At 43.3% G+C, this 21,238-nt stretch overlaps 1 protein-coding gene across 1 annotated transcript in view; it reads right to left on the minus strand.

The window, feature by feature from the left end:
• LOC124594642 (dehydrogenase/reductase SDR family member 11-like) overlaps nucleotides 1–19,992 on the minus strand; it is a 58,781-nt gene extending 38,789 nt beyond the window's left edge. Inside the window, exon 1 of the mRNA XM_047133010.1 lies at nucleotides 19,868–19,992. Within this exon, the coding sequence (XP_046988966.1) occupies nucleotides 19,868–19,972 (105 nt within the window). The 5' untranslated portion in view covers nucleotides 19,973–19,992. The remainder of the gene's footprint in view (nucleotides 1–19,867) is intronic.
• Between the last annotated feature and the right edge of the window lie 1,246 nt (nucleotides 19,993–21,238).

Raw genomic sequence — 21,238 nt, forward strand, 5'->3', positions numbered from 1 at the left:
ATGAAATAGTGAAGGCACCAGAGGATCAAGTAGGTAAAAAGACGAGGGCTAGTAGAAATCCTTGAGTAACAGAACAGATACTGAATTTAACAAATGAAAGGAGAACATATGAAAATGCGGTAAATGAAGCAGGCAAAAAGGAATATAAACGTCTCAAAAAATCAGGAAGTGCAAATTGGCTAAGCAGCGATGGCTAAAGGACAAATGTAAGGATGTAGAGGCATATATCACTAGGGGTAAGATAGATACTGCCAACAGGAAAACTAAAGAGACCTTTGGGGAAAAAATAACCACTTGTATGAATATCGAGAGCTCAGATGGAAACCCAGTTCTAAGCAAAGAAGGGAAAGCAGAAAGGTTGAAGGAGTATATAGAGGGTCTATACAAGGGCTATGTATTTGGGGACAATATTATGGAAATGGGAGAGGATGAAGATGTAGATGAAATGGGAGATCTGATACTGTGTGAAGAGTTTGACAGAGCACTGAAATACCGAAGTCGAAAGAGGGCCCCAGGAGTAGACAACATTCCATTAGAACTATTGATAGCCTTGGGAGAGCAAGCCCTGACAAAACTCTACCATCTGGTGAGCAAGATGTATGAGACACGAGAAATACCCTCAGACTTCAAGAAGAATATAATAATTCCAACCACAAAGAAAGCAGGTGTTGACAGATGTGAAAATTACCGAACTATCAGTTTAATAAATCGCGGCTGCAAAATACAAACGCGAATTCCTTATAGACGAATGGAAAAACTGGCAGAAGCCGACCTCGGGGAAGATCAGATCGGATTCCGTAGAAATGACGCAATACTGACCATACGACTTATCTTAGAAGATAGATTAAGGAAAGGTAAACCTACGTTTCTAGCATTTGTATACTTAGAGAAAACTTTTGACAATGTTGACTGCAATACTCTCTTTCAAATTCTGAAGGTGGCAGGGGTAAAATACAGGGAGCTAAAGTCTATTTACAATTTGTGCAGAAACCAGATGCCAGTTATAAGAGTCGAGGGGCATGAAAGGGAGGCAGTGGTTGGGAAGGAAGTGAGACGAGGTTGTAGCCTATCCCCGATGTTATTCAATATGTATATTGATGAAGCAGTAAAGGAAATAAAAGAAAAATTTGGAGTAGGAATTAATATCCATGGAAAAGAAATAAAAACTTTGAGGTTTGCCGATGACATGTACTTCTGTCAGAACAGCAAGGAACTTGGAAGAGCAGTTGAACGGAATGGACAGTGTCTTGAAAGGAGGATATAAGATGAACATCAACGAAAGCAAAACGAGGATAATGGAATGTAGTCAAATTAAGTCGGGTGATGCTGTGGGAATTGGATTAGGAAATGAGACACTTAAAGTAGTAAATCAATTTTGCTATTAGGGGAGCAAAATAGCTGATGATGGTGAAAGCGGAGAGGATATAAAATGTAGACTGGCAATGGCAATGAAAGCGGTTGTGAAGAAGAAAAATTTGTTAACATCGAGTGTAGATTTAAGTGTCAGGAAGACATTTCTGAAAGTATTTGTATGGAGTGTAGCCTTGTATGGAAGTGAAACATGGACGATAAATAGTTTGGACAAGGAGAGAATAGTAGTTTTAGAAATGTGGCGCTACAGAAGAATGCTGAAGATTAGATGGGTAGATTACGTATGTAATGAGGTGGTACTCAATAGCACTGGAGAGAAGAGGACTATGTGGCACAACTTCACTAGAAGAAGGGACCGGTTGATAGGACGTGTTTTGAGGCATCAAGGGATCACCAATTTAGTATTGGAGGGCGGCGTGGAGGCTAAAAATCGTAGAGGGAGAGCAAGAGATGCATACACTAAGCAGATTCAGAAGGATGTAGGTTGCAGTAGGCACTGGGAGATGAAGAAGCTTACACAGGATAGAGTAGCGTAGAGATCTGCGTCAAACCAGTCTCTGGACTGAAGACCATAACAACAACAACTGTCTAAACTGCCTGGAGACAAAAGCCAGAGCGTTATCGCTGACAAGGGCCTAGGAAGAGCCAAACCACGAAAAGATGTTGATTAGGTGATGGATGCCAGCTAACCTGTATCCTGGTAGAGGAAGCCTCTGAATTATCTGCTTATTTAGAAGTGTTCAGATATACCAATAATTTCAGAGTCAACATCTATAAGCAGTTCACTAACTTTATCTCTAATACCTTGTATATTTTGATGAAATATACTAATTCCCTCATTACTCGGATACCTAAGCTTTGTCGAAAGTGGTTCCTTTGTTAGAGAGACTTCCCTTAAACAGGAATACCTATCAGCTGACTTCAATCTAAAAAAGGTGCAGCTCTAACACCCACTACTACCGGAATTTTGAGGTGCAGGCCATGTCTTGTGAAACCCGTCCTGCTCATAGACTCCACCGACACCACTCAAATGTGACCCATGCCTTCATCTTGAGGAGCCCTTCGCGTGGGTGCACAGTTTTACTGGCTATTTGTCATTTGGTGAGTATCCCAATTAAAGTGACTATTAGCTCCTAAGAGTCCCCAGTAAAGGCAGATCTCGATTTTTAAAATATTGTCTGAATTGTTATATAATTATTCTTTTAAATGAACTTTGTACATTGCTCCTTATTTTTTGCTAGGAATGTTAATTTGCAAAGTTATGGGCGGGCCGCTCCCATACTGAAATTTTAAATAGTTCAGTAGAAACGTCTCTGTGAAGTCGTTTCATAAGACGCTTGTCGATTTCGGTACAACCTATTCACTTTACTACCTGATTTTAGCTCAATTCAAGAACTCTTCCAGAAAGACTGAACACCCACATAAGGCCTATCGAATATTATATGTGTGTTTTAATGTTGGGTTTCGGTTTTGTTTTGTGGGAAACGCTGAGTTGGTCATCGTCTGCTGGGAGCAGACATGTTGCTTCTCGTTCGAAGGAGAGCACAGGATGACCAACTTAGGTTTCCAATACCTGAACAGAGAGGTTTACCCATTTTAGTCGAAGGCTGTGTCGAAGGCTGTTTCTGCGTGTGTGGTTGGTGATGGAGGGCTACCTCTCTGGTAGCTTCCGCTGCATAGGGAGCCAGGTAATCTCGAAAGAGAAAGCGGCACTCTTCGGTGAATGCTTGGTGAGTACGGATCGTAGCTCTTAAGGGGGCTTTCAGGTGATAGGAAGCAGGTTGAGTTAGGACTTCGTTACGTTTAACTGTTGAAGTACTTAAGAACTTAAGCTTAACTGAAGCGTGTGAAGCGAGTTATTTTTCCGAATGTGCCATAATTATATTGCTTTAAATAGGCGATTTTTGGGTGTTTGAGTTAAAGTGTGGAAGTTACTTTGTTCATTTTGAACAACGATGAAGTAGAATTTCAAACGGTAAATCTGATTAGGAAAAGCTGGTTAGCATCACTTCAAAGCATCACTTCAACCGTACGTGAGTGCAATACTGCCTCGAAGTGAGTATGATTTTTAATGATTTTTAATCTTATATTTTGTGGAAGTTGTTTTGGTCTTTGTGTGTCGATTTTGTGCCACGTGTTTGGTAATCAGTTATCCTTCTGGTCCACCACGGCACCGTAATAGGCATTATTTTAACAGTTTGCTTGTTTAATGAGCTATAATTTCTGCAAGGACGTCTGTTCTTTCGTGCGCTTTCTGCAAAGCAGCACAACAGTTTGATTCGGAATGCACCACGTGGTCTATTTCGGCCGTTTGCAAGCAGCAGACGCAGTTTGTATGTTGAATAATTATCTCACAACCTCGTGCATTGGTTAAACCTCTGTCCAGAAAAGTGCATGCGTAGAATCGTAATACGAATCTCAGATATTTTTGTGGTATGAATGCAAAGGAGATTATAGTATCGTTGTCTCCCACCCCAGTTTACTGTGTTTCTTCTTGCTGTACGGTGGCTAGGACAGTTGCAAAGTCGAAGAGAAAGAAGAAGGTTCTGTTGTTAGGTAGTTCTCATGGCAGAGGTGTAGGCCAGCAGTTGCAGGAAGTGTTGGGGAGTGAGTACCAGGTCACCAGGCTCAGGTGAGTTAACATAGGAGGGTTATGTAGGGATTTTACTAAAGAGGATCAGGTAGTGATTGTGGGTGGGGCTGGTAACAGTATTGATATGTATGGGGAGTATGACATTGATGGTGACCTGGAAAAGATAGCCACTCAGACTGGCAACACGAATGTGCATTTCGTGGGACTGTTTCAGTGTCACGATCGGCCTCATCGTAATACAGCCGTCAGGCGTAATAACATGTGACTTGGGGATGCGCTAATTACAGAAGGCATGGGTCACATTTGAGTGGTGTCGGTGGAGTCTATCATCAGGACGGGTTTCACAAGACATGGCCTGCACCTCAAAATTCCTGTAGTAGTGGGTGTTAGAGCTGCACCTATTTTAGATTGAAGTCAGCTGATAGGTATTCCTGTTTAAGGGAAGTCTCTCTAACAAAGGAACCACTTTCGACAAAGCTTAGGTATCCGAGTAATGAGGGAATTAGTATATTTCATCAAAATATACAAGGTATTCGAGATAAAGTTAGTGAACTGCTTATAGATGTTGACTCTGAAATTATTGGTGTATCTGAACACTTCTAAATAAGCAGATAATTCAGAGGCTTCCTCTACCAGGATACAGGTTGGCTGGCAGCTTTTCTAGGAGCTCTTTGCAGTGTGGGGGAGTAGCCATGTATGTGAAAAACGGCATCCCACTTGAGTCAATTGATGTTTCAAAGTACCACACTGAAAAGGTGTTTGAATGTTGTGGAGGTGTGGTTAAATTTAGTGGAGCTAAACTTCTAACTGTTGTTATTTATAGATCCCAGACTCCGATTTCACAACATTTTTGCTAAAGCTAGAGGAGGTTCTTGGTTCACTTTATAGGAAATACAAAAAGTTAGTTATATGTGATGACTTCAATATTAATTGAATCAGTGATTGTGCAAGGAAAGGGATACTGGTAGACCTCCTTAATTCATATAATCTTATGCAAACCGTATTATTTCCAACGAGAGTGCAAGGGAACAGTAGAACAACCATAGACAACATTTTTGTTCATTCCTCATTGCTAGAAGGGCATCCCGTTAGCAAACGGTTAATGGCCTTTCAGATCATGATGCACAAATTTTAACTCTAAAAGATTTTTGTGCTGCAACACATGTTAAATATAGTTATCAACTGTTTAGGAAAGCTGATCCAGTTGCTGTAGAGACCTTTGTAAACCTTATCAAGGAACAAGAGTGGCAAGATGTTTATAGTGCTGATACAGTAGACGACAAATATAATGCTTTCCTCAAGACTTTTCTCGTGCTCTTTCAAAGTTGCTTTCCGATAGAACGTTCAAAACAGGGTACTAGCACAAATAGGCAGCCTGGGTGGCTGACTAGAGGGATAAGAATATCCTTTAGAACAAAGTGGCAATTATATCAAAACGTTAGAAACAGTTAAAATCTAAATGGAGCAGCCCATTACAAACAGTATTGTAAGGTGCTTAAAAATATTATTAGGAAGGCAAAAAGTATGTGGTATGCAGATAGAATAGCTAAGTCTCGGGATAAAATTAAAACCATATGGTCAGTCGTAAAGGAAGTGGCTGGTCTGCAGACACAGGTCGAGGATATAGAATCAGTGCGTAGTGGGAATGGCCGTGTTACTGATAAGTCGCATATATGTACAGTATTTAATAATCACTTTCTGAATATAGCAGGTGAACTAAATAGAAACCTAGTCCCAACAGGGAATCATATAGCGCTCTTAGAAAAAAGTGTTCCGAGACTATTACCCGAAATGCTCCTCCATGATACTGACAAGAGGGAGATTGGGTTAATAATTAAATCACTAAAGACCTAGAACTCTCATGGATGTGACGGGGTATCTAGCAGAATACTGAAGTATTGTTCTATGTATGTTAGCCCAGTATTTAACCATATCTGTAACTTTTCCTTTAGGAGTGGTCAGTTTCCTGACGATTAAAGTAATCGGCAGTGAAGCCACTTTATAAAAAGGGAGACAGGGATAATGTTGACAATTTTAGACCTAATGCTACGCCACCGGTGTTTGCTACAGTTATCGGAAAGGTTGTATATATAAGGTTACTGGAGCATTTAAATTCACATAATTTGTTGTCAAATGTACAGTCTGGTTTTAGAAATGGTTCAACAACTGGAAATACTATATTCTCTTTTCTCTGTGAGGTTTCGGACGGATTAAATAAAAGGTTGCGTACGCTAGGTGTTTTCTTTGATGTAACGAAGGCTTTTGACTGTGTTGACCACAAAATATTACCGCAGAAGTTGGAACATTATGGAGTAAGGGGAGTAGCTTACAATTGGTTCGCCTCCTACTTTAAGAACAGAAAGCAGAAGGTAATCCTCCGCAATATTGAGAGTGGTAATGATGTTCAGTCCCAATGGGGCACTGTTAAATGGGGCGTTCCCCAAGGGTCGGTGCTGGGGCCACTGCTGTTTCTTATTTATGTAAATCATATGCCTTCTAGTATTACAGGTGATTCAAAAATAAGTTCGTGGCTTGTGGAAAATCATTTGATACTACATCACAGTAAGACTCAGCTTTTACAGTTTCTAACTCACAACTCAACAAGAACCGATATTTTGATCAGACAGAATGGGCATATTATAAGCGAGTTATAAGCGAGACAGAACAGTTCAAGTGCCTAGGCGTTCGGATGGATAGTAAGCTGTTGTGGAAAGCCCATGTTCAGGATCTTGTTCAGAAACAAAGTGCTGCTTTATTTACCGTTAGAACAGTATCTGAAATAAGTGACAGTTCAACACGAAAAGTAGTCTACTTCGCATATTTTCATACGCTTATGTCGTATGGTATTATTTTTTGGGATAATTCTTCTGATTAAAAACGGGTATTTTTGGTTCAAAAACGGGCTGTTCGAGCTATATTTGGTGTAAGTTCGAGAACCTCTTGTCGACCCCTATTCAATAGTCCGGGAATTCTCACATTATCCTCACAGTATATATTTTCTTTAATGTCGTTTGTTGTTAGCAATATTAGCTTATCCCAAAAGGTAGCAGCTTTCACTCAGTTAATACTAGGCAGAAATCAAATCTACATGTGGAATGCACTTCCTTGACTCTTGTGCAGAAAGGAGTGCAGTATTATGCTGCATCCATTTTCAATAAGCTACCACAAGAACTGAAAAATCTTAGCAGTAGTCCAAACACTTTTAAGTCTAAACTGAAGAGTTTCCTCATGGCTCACTCCTTCAATTCTGTTGAGGAGCTCCTGGAAGAGCTGAAAAATTAAGCACATTCCAGTGTTACATTGTTGATTTTCTTTATTTAAACTTACGACTTGTCGCCTGAATATATTTCTTATAGTTCTTTTTATCTGTTTCTACTATCGTGTTATAATTTCATGTATTGACTCGTTCCATGACCATGGAGACTTCTCCTTAATTTGGTCCCACGGAACAATAAATAAATAAATAAAAGAAATAAATGTAGTTAAATTGTGCTCTGTTACATCCTCACGTAATTCTTACTTAAATATTTCTAGTAAGGTACGAGATATGTGTAGTGTAGGACGTGCAACCAAATACTTAGATACAATAAATAATCTACGTGAAAGATAAATTCTGTGGGGTTGATCTTACCTACTTACTCCGATTTCCAATCCTGAATTAATCAAGTTGTTTCATGCGCGACATGGAGTGCTATTTATCTGGCTACTTAAAGAAATTTGCATACTTGTAATTAAATTATTAAAGTAATTAAACTAATAATTTTCCAGCTCCGTTTCTTTCTAAATGGTTAGGAAGGGCTTGGGCTGGTGGCGACCCTGAATTTCTGAATTTTTATCATTATTTGTGTGAGAGAAGCAGCTAGAATTGCGAGATAACGTATATGGCTCGATGAAATATGTTGTAAAGATAGTAATACGTTACAGAGTTTTCAATTCCCCGTTTAAGTATTAGGGTGTACGTCAATTTTTATCAAATTTGTTTTGGTGTTTGCTGTTTGATAAATGTTGACAGCCTTGTATCGGCAGCGGTTGACGCGTTGCTGTTCTGCTGGTCCGGGGCAACGACGCGTTTTCTTTCTGCTTCCTCAGGCTTCTGGTCATCACGAGAGGCATAAGTGTTGGCGGATCACACGCGATTCTGCGGATCGCCCGTTCCAGCCTCAAGTTGAGTAGTTTGTTGTTATTCTTTTGGTATCAGGCCACAGCGGGGGAGTCGCCGGATTAGGAAGTCATTGACACAATGCTCCTGTTACTGTGTGGCCCTTGTGGGCGTGTAATGAAAGTCCTTGGGCAAACTGAGGACTGAGGTTCTTGATTTCTTTAAGAAATTAAGGGTTTGTCATTTTCATTTTAATTGTGCTTTAGTGTATTTAAGTAATTCAGGTAATTAACGTGATTTGTGTGTAACAGGCTTGTGGCCAGTCAGTGGAGTACTACTGTTGCTCGGTTTTACTTGTGGGTTGCCTTTGAGCAATTTGGCCATATGGAGATCAGAATAACCACTGGAGACGTATGCATTTTAAAAGTTTTTTTATTTAATGTTTGTTGAATTTATACTCGTATTTGAGTCCTGTTTTGGGGTTAGCCCCCAGTTGTGATCAATTTGCGGGGACAGAATGCCGCTGTAGGTTCATTTAATTAAGTAGCTATTTGTAGTCAGGCGACTATTGTATTGAACAGTTGACATTTTGTAGTACTATTTATAGTTTTATATGTAATACAAATGTTCTTATACATTGTGAATTTAATTTAAAAATCTTAACTATTTATAATTATTTCATAAGAATCTTGGTAACTATCAGTTTGTAACGTTCTCTGGCAGCATGCATCCAAAATGAAAGTTAAAAGAACATTTCGATTTATAATGCTCACTGTAACAAATAATTTATATGTATGTCTGTTAATAGAATTTCAGAAAGACACTTCATTTTGCAAGGAAACAGATAATTATGAATTCTGCTATTATAAATGAGTAGTGACTGGCGTATTATGAAGAGGCAGTTGCTCGGCCACCATTTACCAGACGTTTTCGATTGGTGAGAGATCTGGGGAATGTGCTGGCCAGGGCAGCAGTCCAACGTTTTCTGTATCCAGAAAGGCCCGTACAGGACCTGCAACATGCGGTCGTGCATTACCCTGCTGAAATGTTGGGTTTCGCAGTGATCGAAGGAAGGGTAGAGCCACGGGTCGTAACATATCTGAAATGTAACGTCCACTGTTCAAAGTGCCGTCAATGCGAACAAGAGGTGACCGAGACGTGAAACCAACGGCACCCCATACCATCACGCCGGGTGATACGCCAGTATGGCGATGACGAATACACGCTTCCAATGTGAGTTTACCGCGATGTCGCCAAACACGGATGCGACCATCATGATGCTGTAAACAGAACCTGAATTCATCTGAAAAAATGACGTTCTCCCATTGGTGCACTCAGGTTCGTCGTTGAGTACACCATCGCAGGCGCTCCTGTCTGTGATGCAGCGTCAAGGGTAACCGCAGCCATGGTATTCGAGTTGATAGTCCATGCTGCTGCAAACGTCGTCGAACTGTTCGGGCAGATGGTTGTTGTCTTGCAAACGTCCCCTTTTGTTGACTCAGGGATCGGGACGTGGCTGCACGATCCGTTACAGCCATGCGGATAAGATGCCTGTCATCTCGACTGCTAGTGATACGAGGCCGTTGGGATCCAGCACGGCGTTGCGTATTACCCTCCTGAACCCACCAATTCCATATTCTGCTAACAGTCATTGGATCTCGACCAATGCGAGCAGCAGTGTCGCAATACGATGAACCGCAATCGCGATAGGCTACAATCCGACCTCTATCAAAGTCGGAAACGTGATGGTGCGCATTTCTCCTCCTTAGACGAGGCATCACAACAACGTTTCAGCTGGCAAAGCCGGTCAACTGCTGTTTGCGTATGAGAAATCGGTTGGAGACTTTCCTCATGTCAGCACGTAGTAGGTGTCGCCACCGGCGGCAACCTTGTGTGAATGCTCTGAAAAGCTAATCGTTTGCATATCACAGCATCTTCTTCCTGTCGGTTAAATTTCCGCATCCTTAGCACGTCATCTTCGTGGTGTAGCAATTTTAATGGCCAGTAGTGTATTGCCTGCACTAATGTCATCAACTTCGAGCCATGCCAGGTCTTAAGTGTTCAGTTGCTGCACGATCTGGATCTTGCACGGGTACCAGAGTAAAATAGACGGCAAATGTTTCCGTCATGTTGAACATGGGATGGAGAATTCTCGTAGCACCGAACGAGCACTGCCACCACCCGGGGCCCGTGCTGCGTGCTCAGTTACAGCAACAACAACCTCATAATAAGTGCCTCTTCCACGTGCCACACCAAGCTCACCCATGTAATCGATTTGCTTTGTCATATTTTTGAAGCGTTTAATGACATCAGGGCCCTACTCAGACCTTTCAGTCGGCGATACCTTCTCAGTGCAGCCCTGTAACTGCTGCTTTCACGCAAGGTAGCTAGACATATAAGGTAGGCCATTCGGCAGTGTCCGCGAACAATTTACCCACAGTACCCTTCGCGCTGTGACGTCACCGGGCAGAGAGCATTGAGTGCGGCAGCAGTGTGTTTATTAGTGGCGCGTGTTGCGAGCAGACCGAATTATGAATAGAAATACGAGTAATTGTGCAGTTTCAAACTGTAAAAATTATGGAACTAAGACTAGTGGTATAGTGTATCATCGTTTTCCCAAGAATTCCCTACAAAGGGATTGGATATCTCGGTGCAAGCGAGCTGACGAAATTAATGTTATTAATACTCGTATCTTCTCCATTCATTTTCTTCCTGAGGATTACAAGCGGGATTTAAAGAACGAACTCCAGGAGGTGCCGCAAATGCAGGAACTTAAAGCAGATGCAGTTCCATCTCAACATTTACCCAACTGGCACGGAGATTTACGTACAGCTGAAAACAGCACTGAACCTGACAATGAGGTAAGGAAGCTGCTGTGTTATACTGATCAATTAGATTAAGGTGCTAATTCGTTAAGTTTTATCTTCTCAAATGAGTTATTTTTTAGTGAAAAAGTATCATTTTAGTACTAATTATTAATCATAAACGAAAAAATTAACAGGCTTTTCTGTTCCTGTAGGATGTTCGTGAGCGAGCTCTACGTTATCAGAAGAATAGAAATACGAGTAATTGTGCAGTTTCAAACTGTAAAAATTATGGAACTAAGACTAGTGGTATAGTGTATCATCGTTTTCCCAAGAATTCCCTACAAAGGGATTGGATATCTCGGTGCAAGCGAGCTGACGAAATTAATGTTATTAATACTCGTATCTGCTCCATTCATTTTCTTCCTGAGGATTACAAGAGAGCGATTGGTACCTTGCGGTCTCTGTCCCCAAGGAAAGGGAAACTGGACCGAGACACAAATACGGTGCCCATTTGTGAACTGTCTGATTTGAAAGCGAAGGACGAAGAAATAGAAGTTATTTATAAGAAAAATGCTGTGCTTGAAAGTAGCCTTAAAAAATGTGAAGCAGCCCTGAAGAAAGCCAATACTGTTAGACGCGTCTTATTAAGGAAGACAAAATTAAGTGCTACAGTGAAAGAAAGTTTCGTAAAGAAAAAAGTAGAAAATATCTTATCCAAGTGTCTCACTCCAGGACAAATTCGCTGTTTGTTGCCAGGCAACAGACGTGTTAAATGGAGTGGTCAGGATATTGCCAATGACCCAACTCTAAAAGCTCTCTCTCAAAAAGCTTATACATATCTGAAGAAGCGAAATATTCCTTTGCCATGTCGAGCAACACTCCAAAAGTGGACTACGAATTTTAAGTGTAATCCAGGTATTTCAGAAGAATTTTTGGCAATTTTGAAAGCAAAGAGTCGTACGTTTACTCCCCTACAGAAGACAACTGTGTTGTGTTTCGATGAAATGAGCAGTTATGGTAGAATCTGCTATGATGCTTCGGAAGACAGGATTTTAGGACCTCACACAAATGTTCTAGTTGCAATGATTTGTGGTTTGTGTTCATCTTGGAAGCGGCCGATTTATTACAATTTTGATGTGACAATGAACTGTGGCCTGCTGCTAGATATAGTATTAAAAATTGAAAATTCGGGACTACATGTTGTGGCTGTAACGTGTGATATGAGTGCAAAAACCTCTAAACTGTGGAACGAACTTTGTGTCAATATCTCAAAAACCTTTTTCAAAAATCTAGCACACAATGAAAGGAAAATCTGGGCTTTTTGCGATGTACCACATTTATTGAAGCTTCTTGGGAACCACTTTTTAGATGAAGGGTTATCTCTTCCTGATGGAACTTTGATAGCCAAGAATGCAATTGAGAATTTGTTAGACAGCCAGAAAGGCAATCTGAATGTAGTACATCACATTTCAGAAGCGCACATCAGTGTTACAGGACGTGCTCGACAAAATGTTGGACGGCAGCCCGCTTATTTTCACGTCGCAAGGCTAAAGCTCTCTTGTATGTTCAGGGAAAAGAACGGGAAAGCCTGTTCTTTGTTTTAGTAAACGATGTTTTCGACGTTTTAACCAGAACTCCCATTGATGATGTCGCGTCTTTACGTTGCGGATTTGGTCTGAATTTTAAAAGTCAAGAGAACACTTTAAAAAGGTTGCCTTGACATGCGCTGTGGAAACAGGAAGGGTTTGTTGCCATTTCAGTTGGGTTCAATAGTCTCAATCACATCCCTTCTAGGGTTACTCGAAGAGGTAAAGAAAGATAACGTGAAGTTTATCTTAAGATCACGTCTAAATCAGGACTGCTTGGAAAATTATTTTTCTACAGTTCGAGGGCATGGTGCGTTCTACAATAATCCCACAGCTGTAGAGGTCAAATACAGAATTGGGCTCCTTCTTTTAACTGGAAATGCAAACGACATACCTTTATCAGGCAGTGCAGCAGCTGCGGAAGAAACAGTCACTGCCGTTTCCGCAGATACTGATACTGAGACACGCCATTGACGACATCTTGAAGCTCATCACAAGTGAACTCTGTATTGAGATAACAGACGAACGACAAGTGAAACGTGCAGGTAGTTGTGACATCTTAGGTATAGTCGAAGAGGAAGAAGAATTCCTGAGAACTGTCCACGAAATACACTCCTGGAAATGGAAAAAAGAACACATTGACTCCGGTGTGTCAGACCCACCGTACTTGCTCCAGACACTGCGAGAGGGCTGTACAAGCAATGATCACACGCACGGCACAACGGACACACCAGGAACCGCGGTGTTGGCCGTCGAATGGCGCTAGCTGCGCAGCATTTGTGCACCGCCGCCGTCAGTGTCAGTCAGTTTGCCGTGGCATACGGAGCTCCATCGCAGTCTTTAACACTGGTAGCATGCCGCAACAGCGTGGACGTGAACCGTATGTGCAGTTGACGGACTTTGAGCGAGGGCGTATAGTGGGCATGCGGGAGGCCGGGTGGACGTACCGCCGAATTGCTCAACACGTGGGGCGTGAGGTCTCCACAGTACATCGATGTTGTCGCCAGTGGTCGGCGGAAGGTGCACGTGCCCGTCGACCTGGGACCGGACCGCAGCGACGCACGGATGCACGCCAAGACCGTAGGATCCTACGCAGTGCCGTAGGGCACCGCACCGCCACTTCCCAGCAAATTAGGGACACTGTTGCTCCTGGGGTATCGGCGAGGACCATTCGCAACCGTCTCCATGAAGCTGGGCTACGGTCCCGCACACCGTTAGGCCGTCTTCCGCTCACGCCCCAACATCGTGCAGCCCGCCTCCAGTGGTGTCGCGACAGGCGTGAATGGAGGGACGAATGGAGACGTGTCGTCTTCAGCGATGAGAGTCGCTTCTGCCTTGGTGCCAATGATGGTCGTATGCGTGTTTGGCGCCGTGCAGGTGAGCGCCACAATCAGGACTGCATACGACCGAGGCACACAGGGCCAACACCCGGCATCATGGTGTGGGGAGCGATCTCCTACACTGGCCGTACACCACTGGTGATCGTCGAGGGGACACTGAATAGTGCACGGTACATCCAAACCGTCATCGAACCCATCGTTCTACCATTCCTAGACCGGCAAGGGAACTTGCTGTTCCAACAGGACGATGCACGTCCGCATGTATCCCGTGCCACCCAACGTGCTCTAGAAGGTGTAAGTCAACTACCCTGGCCAGCAAGATCTCCGGATCTGTCCCCCATTGAGCATGTTTGGGACTGGATGAAGCGTCGTCTCACGCGGTCTGCACGTCCAGCACGAACGCTGGTCCAACTGAGGCGCCAGGTGGAAATGGCATGGCAAACCGTTCCACAGGACTACATCCAGCATCTCTACGATCGTCTCCATGGGAGAATAGCAGCCTGCATTGCTGCGAAAGGTGGATATACACTGTACTAGTGCCGACATTGTGCATGCTCTGTTGCCTGTGTCTATGTGCCTGTGGTTCTGTCAGTGTGATCATGTGATGTATCTGACCCCAGGAATGTGTCAATAAAGTTTCCCCTTCCTGGGACAATGAATTCACGGTGTTCTTATTTCAATTTCCAGGAGTGTAGATCAAAATAGTGCTGATATAGAAGATGCTAGTCCTCACTCTGTTCAATACTTGGCTGGCTATCTCGCATTCAAAAGTCGTTCATCGAAGTTATATTTTCAGGTTTCCATGGACAAACAATTTCGAAATGTAACAACGTAATTAAAAGTTTAACTTCGATTATCAAAACAAAGTTTCCTCATGTACACGAAAACGTAATTAGTTTGTATGTTAGAACGCGAAATTTTATACGTATCAGGCATTTAAATAAAGAAAGACTAGTAGAAGCAAGAAAAAAGAGTGACACAAGGAAGAATCTCATGTGGACGGCATCTAAACCGCGTAAGAAATGAAGAGCCGCTTGTCGTCAGCAACTACAGCCGATCGAAGCACTTGACAATTACGGAATGGTGGTAAGTTTGTTTTACGCATTCTTCATCAGCTCCTATGTCGAACTATGTTAGTTACGTATTTTTTTTTAGGTTTAGTTTTCAGTGTACGTTTATGTATACAGAGTGGTCCATAGATCGTGACCGGGCCAAATATCTCACGAAATAAGCGTCAAACGAAAAAACTACAAAGAACGAAACTTGTCTAGCTTGAAGGGGGAAACCAGATGGAGCTATGGTTGGCCCGCTAGATGGCGCTGTCAAACGGATATCAACTGCGTTTTTTTAAATAGGAATCCCCATTTTTTATTACATATTCGTGTAGTACGTAAAGAAATATGAATGTTTGACTTAGATCACTTTTTTCGTTTTGTGATAGTTGGCGCTGTAATAGTCACAAACATATGGCTCACAATTTGAGACAAACAGTTGGTAACAGGTAGGTTTTTTAAATTAAAATACAGATCGTAGGTACCTTTGAACATTTTATTTCGGTTGTTCCAATGTGATACAAGTACCTTTGAGAACTTATCATTTCTGAGAACGCATCCTGTTACAGCGTGATTACCTGTAAATACCACATTAATGCAATGAATGCTCAAAATGATGTCCGTCGACCTCAATGCATTTGGCAATACGTGTAACGACATTCCTCTGAACAGAGATTAGTTCGCCTTCCGTAATGTTCGCACATGCATTGACAATGCGCTGACTTATGTTGTCAGGCGTTGTCGATGGATCACGATAGAAAAAATCCTTCAACTTTCCCCACAGACAGAAATCACAGGACATCAGATCCGGTGAACGTGCGGGGCCATGGTATGGTTTTTCGACGGCCAATCCACTTGACATGAAATACGCTATTCAGTACCGCTTCAACCGCACGCGAGTTATGTGCCGGACACCCACCATGTTGGAAGTACATAGCCATTCTGTGTATGCAGTGAAACATCTTGTAGTAACATCGGTAGAACATTACGTAGGAAATCAGCATACATTCCACCATGCAGATTGCCGTCGATAAAATGGGGGCCTATTATCCTTCCTCCCATAACCCCGCACCATACATTAACCCGCCAAGGTCGCTGACGTTCCATTTGTCGCAGCCATCGTGGATTTTCCGTTGTCCAATAGTGCACATTATGTCGGTTTACATTACCACTGTTCGCGAATGACGCTTCGCCGCTAAATAGAACGCGTGCAAAAAATCTGTCATCGTCCCGTAATTTCTCTTGTGCCCAGTGGCAGAACTGCACACGACGTTCAAAGTCGTCGCCATGCAATTCCTGGTGCGTAGAAATATGATACGGGTGCATGTAGCATTCTCAACACCGACGTTTTTGAGATTCCCGATTCTCGAGCAATTTCTCTGCTACTGGTGTGCGGATTAGTCGCGACAGCAGCTAAAACACCTACTTGGGCATCATCATTTGTTGCAGGTCGTGGTTGACGTTTCACACTTGGCTGCACACTTCGTGTTTCGTTAAATAACGTAACTACCCGGCGAACGGTCCGGACACTTGGATGATGTCGTCCAGGATACCGAGCAGCGTACATAGCGCACGACCGTTGGACATTTTGATTACAATAGCCATACACCAACACGATATCGACCTTTTCCGCAACTGGTAAACGGTCCATTTTAACATGGGTAATGTATTACGAAGCAAATACCGTCTGCACTGGCGGAATGTTACGTGATGCCACGTAATTATACGTTTGTGACTATTACAGCGCCATCTACCACAAAGAGAAAAAACGGGTCGAACTAAACCATTCATATTTATTTACATACTACACGAATATGTAATAAAAATGGGGGTACTTATTTAAAAAAAAAAACAGTTGATTCGCGTTTGACCTATGGCAGCGCCATCTAGCGGGCCAACCATAGCGCCATCTGGTTTTCCCCTTAAAGCTAGACAAGTTTCGTTCTTTGTAGTATTTTCGTTTGACGCTTATTTCGTGAGATATTTGGCCAGGTCACTATCAATGGACCACCATGTATGTGTGTCTAACGTGCCTGAAAAGTTGGTATTTCATTTACAAAACGACGACATTGCTTTTGTAATGCGCTCTGTGTTACGCAGGCGCGGCTTTTCTGCCGGGTGACGTAATGCGAGCGCAGCCAACCGCAATGCGATTGACGGAACAGCCCTCGCTGGCTTTCACGTAAAACAGTTTCACTAGCAGAGCACCGCCTCTCTTCTCGACAGCCATAGTGTTCACTCTCCTTCAGTCATACTGTTGAATCCTCGTTAGCCGCTGTTATATCGTCTCGTTGTCTCTGTAGAGCTGTACCATGGGAAGCAAGGAGAGGATGTTGGTTGGTGACCAGTATCCTCGTTCTATAACACAAACTGCACACAGTTATTCACAAACAAAGAGCTACTTAATTTCAGCTTTCATGTGATGTGGTAAAAGCTCTCCTGTATAGCCTCACTGCAGTTGACGTACAGAGTCCTCAATGAACACTGTTCGCTACGTGCTGCTCCTGCTTCTAAGCTAGAGGCTGTGACTGCGTTCTCCGTCTCGCTGACACTCTGGAACTCACTCGGCGTAAAGACTGGAACCAACTCGGCTTAACAGGCTCGAACTAACTGAACAAACTAACTGGCCCACCTGTCTGCGGTGGCGATCCTAAATACTGGAGGCTGAGAGGGCGTTGGTGGCGCGTTTCCAGCGAGTCTTGTCGTTGTCCTCTGTCGATACTCTCGTAACCTCTATGCCGCATGGTGTACTGGCGCCAGCGTACACCAGCACACATACCATCATACAAACATTGCACAGCGCCAGATTTGCACCTGGTAGCTAAATTTGGAACTAATTTTTTTCCAGCGTAAATCGGTTCCACGTTAACGTATTAGCATATCTACCAAGTTTAACTGCTGTACGATAATTACAGCCCACCCAGGACATCCCCTACATCTACATGGATACTCTGCGAATCACATTTAAGTGCCTGGCAGAGGGTTCATCGAACCACCTTCACTATTCTCTATGATTCTAATCTCGTACAGCGCGCGGGAAGAATGAACACCTATATCTTTCCGTACAAGCTCTGATTTCCCTTATTTTATCGTGGTGATCGTTCCGCCGTATGTAGGTCGGTGTCAACAAAATATTTTCGCATTCGGAGGAGAAAGTTGGTGATTGGCATTTCGTGAGAAGATTCCGTCGCAACGAAAAACGCCTTTCTTTTAATGATATTCAACCCAAATACTGTATCATTTGGCTGGTCCTGGCGGAGGTTCGAGTCCTCCGTCGGGCATGGGTGTGTGTGTTTGTCCTTAGGGTAATTTAGGTTAAGTAGTGTGTAAGCTTAGGGACTGATTACCTTAGCAGTTAGGTCCCATAAGATTTCACACACATTTTTTTACTGTATCATTTCTGTGACACTCACTCCCATATTTCGTGATATAACAAAACGTGCTGCACTTGTTTGAACTTTTTCGATGTACGCCGTCAGTCCTATGTGGTAAGGATCCCACACCGCGCAGCAGTATTCTAAAAGAGGACGGACAAGCGTAGTGCAGGCAGTCTCCTTAGTAGGTCTGTTACATTTTCTAAGTGTCCTGCCAATAAAACGCAGCCTTTGGTTAGCCTTCCCCACAACATTTTCTGTGTGTTCTTTCCAAATTAAGTCGATCGAAACTGTAATACGTAGGTATTTAGTTGAATTTACGGCTTTTGGATTAGACTGAGCCGGCCGGTGTGGCCGTGCGGTTCTAGGCGCTTCAGTCTGGAACCGCGAGACCGCTACGGTCGCAGGTTCGAATCCTGCCTCGGGCATGGATGTGTGTGATGTCTTTAGGTTAGTTAGGTTTAAGTAGTTCTAAGATCTAGGGGACTGATGACCACTGATGTTAAGTCCCATAGTGCTCAGAGCCATTTGAATTTGATTAGACTGATTTATCGTGTAACCGAGGTTTAACGAGTTCCTTTTAGCACTCATGTGAATGACCTCACACTTTTCGTTGTTGAGGGTCAACCGCCAATTTTCGCACCATTCAGGTATATTTTCTATATCGTTTTGCAGTTTGGTCTGATCTTCTGATTACTTCATTAGTCGATAAACGACAGCGTGATCTGCAAACAACCTAAGACGGCTGACCGGATTTGTCTCCCAAATCGTTTATATAGATAAGGAACAGCAGAGGGCCTATAACACTACCTTGAGGAACGCCTGAGAAATTACTTCCGTTTTACTCCATGACTTTCCGTCAATTACTACGAACTGTGACCTCTCTGACAGGAAACCGCAAATCCAGTCACATAACTGAGACGACATTCCATAAGCACGCAATTTCACTACGAGCCACTTGTGTGGTACAGTGTCCAAAGCCTTCCAGAAATCCAGAAATACGGAATAATCTGAAATGCCTTGTCAGTAGCACTCAGCACTTCATGTGAATAAAGAACTAGTTGTGTTTCACAGGAACGATGTTTTCTAAACCCATGTTGACTGTGTGTCAATAGACCGTTTCCTTCGAGGCAGTTCATAATGTTCGAACACAATATATGTTCTAAAATCCTGCTGCATATCGACGTTAACGATATGGGCCTGTAATTTAGTGGATTACTCCTACTAGCTTTCTTGAGTATTGGTGTGATCTGTGCAACTTTCCAGTCTTTGGGTACGGATCTTTCGTCGAGCGAACGGTTGTGTATGATCGTTAAGTATGGAGCGAAAGCATCAGCATACGCCGAAAGGAACCTAATTGGTGTACAGACTGGACCAGAAGACTTGCTTTTATTGAGTGATTTAAGTTGTTTCACTACTCCGAGGATATTTACTACTACGTACCTCATGTTCGCAGCTGTTCTCGATTCGAATTTGGAGTATTTACGTCGTCTTCTTTTGTGAAGGCATTTCGGAAGGCTACATTTTAATTATAACTACCTAGCAGAAGACCATAAAGAGCAACTACCTAGTTTCAGACTACTTGAAAACACTGTTCAGGGTGATTAATCAGCAGTACTCCCGAGTCCGCTGTAGGGGCACCTACCTTCATCCTGTCGGGTCGCAGGTCGACCCCCACGACGGTGACCCCTCGCTGCAGCAGCGCACGCGCCACGGCGGCCCCTATGCCGGAGCTGGCTCCTGTCACCATGGCAACGCGTCCGACGTACCTTTCCATCCTGGTAAGTACTGAGCTCTGCCGCGTCTGGTATGTCCTTTGCACCGCGAACCTGCCGTACGAGTAAACACGATAACGATAAGAGTTTTTTGCGCTCTCTGTCTTAAGATTGCACTCTGCACGTTGAGCAAACGTGAAAAACCGGTTCCAAACACAAGTCGCACGTTTGTTAATATGCTGCATGAACCACGTAATTTAGCCACCCTCAATTTCTTGTAAACGGGTATAGATATCAATATGTTTTCGGCAATTACACTACTGGCCATTAAAATTGCTACACCAAGAAGAAATGCAGATCATAAACGAGTATTCATTGGACAAATATATTATACTAGAACTGACATGTGATTACATTTTCACACAATTTGGGTCCATAGATCCTGAGAAATCATTACCCACAACAACCACCTCTAGCCATAATAACGGCCTTGATACGCCTGGGCATTGAGTCAAACAGAGCTTGGATGGCGTCTACAGGTACAGCTGCCCATGCAGCTTCAACACGATACCACAGTTCATCAAGAGTAGTGACTGGCTTATTCAGACGAGCCTGTTCCTCGGCCACCATTGACCAGACGTCTTCAATTGGTGAGAGATATGGAGAATATGCTGGCCAGGGCAGCAGTCGTACATTTTCTGTATCCAGAAAGACCCGTAAAGGACCTGGAACATGCGGTCGTGCATTATCCTGCCGAAATGTAGGGTTTCGCGGGGATTGAATGAAGGGTAGAGCCACGGGTCGTAACATATCTGAAATGTAACGTCCACAGTTCAAAGTGCCGTCAATGCGATCAAGAGGTGACCGAGACGTGTAACCATTGGTACCCCATACCATCACGCCGGGTGATACGCCAGTATGGCGATAACGAATACACTCTTTCAATGTGCGTTCACCGCGATGTCGCCAAACACGGATGCGACCATCTTGATGCAATAAATAGAACCAGTATTCATTCGAAAAAATGACGTTTTGCCATTCGTGCACCCAGGATCGTCGTTGAGTACACCACCGCAGGCGCTCCTGTCTGTGATGCAGCGTCAAGGGTAACCGCAGCCATGATCTCCGAGCTGATAGTCCATGCTGCTGCAAACGTCGTCGAACTGTTAGTGCAGATGGTTGTTGATTTGCAAACGTCCCATCTGTTGACTCAGGGATCGCGACGTGGCTGCACAATCCTTGACAGCCATGCGGATAAGATGCCGGTCATCTCGACTGCTAGTGATACGAGGCCGTTGGGA

Source organism: Schistocerca americana, chromosome 2, assembly GCF_021461395.2.
Source record: "Schistocerca americana isolate TAMUIC-IGC-003095 chromosome 2, iqSchAmer2.1, whole genome shotgun sequence".
NCBI classification, from domain to species: Eukaryota; Metazoa; Arthropoda; class Insecta; order Orthoptera; family Acrididae; genus Schistocerca; species Schistocerca americana.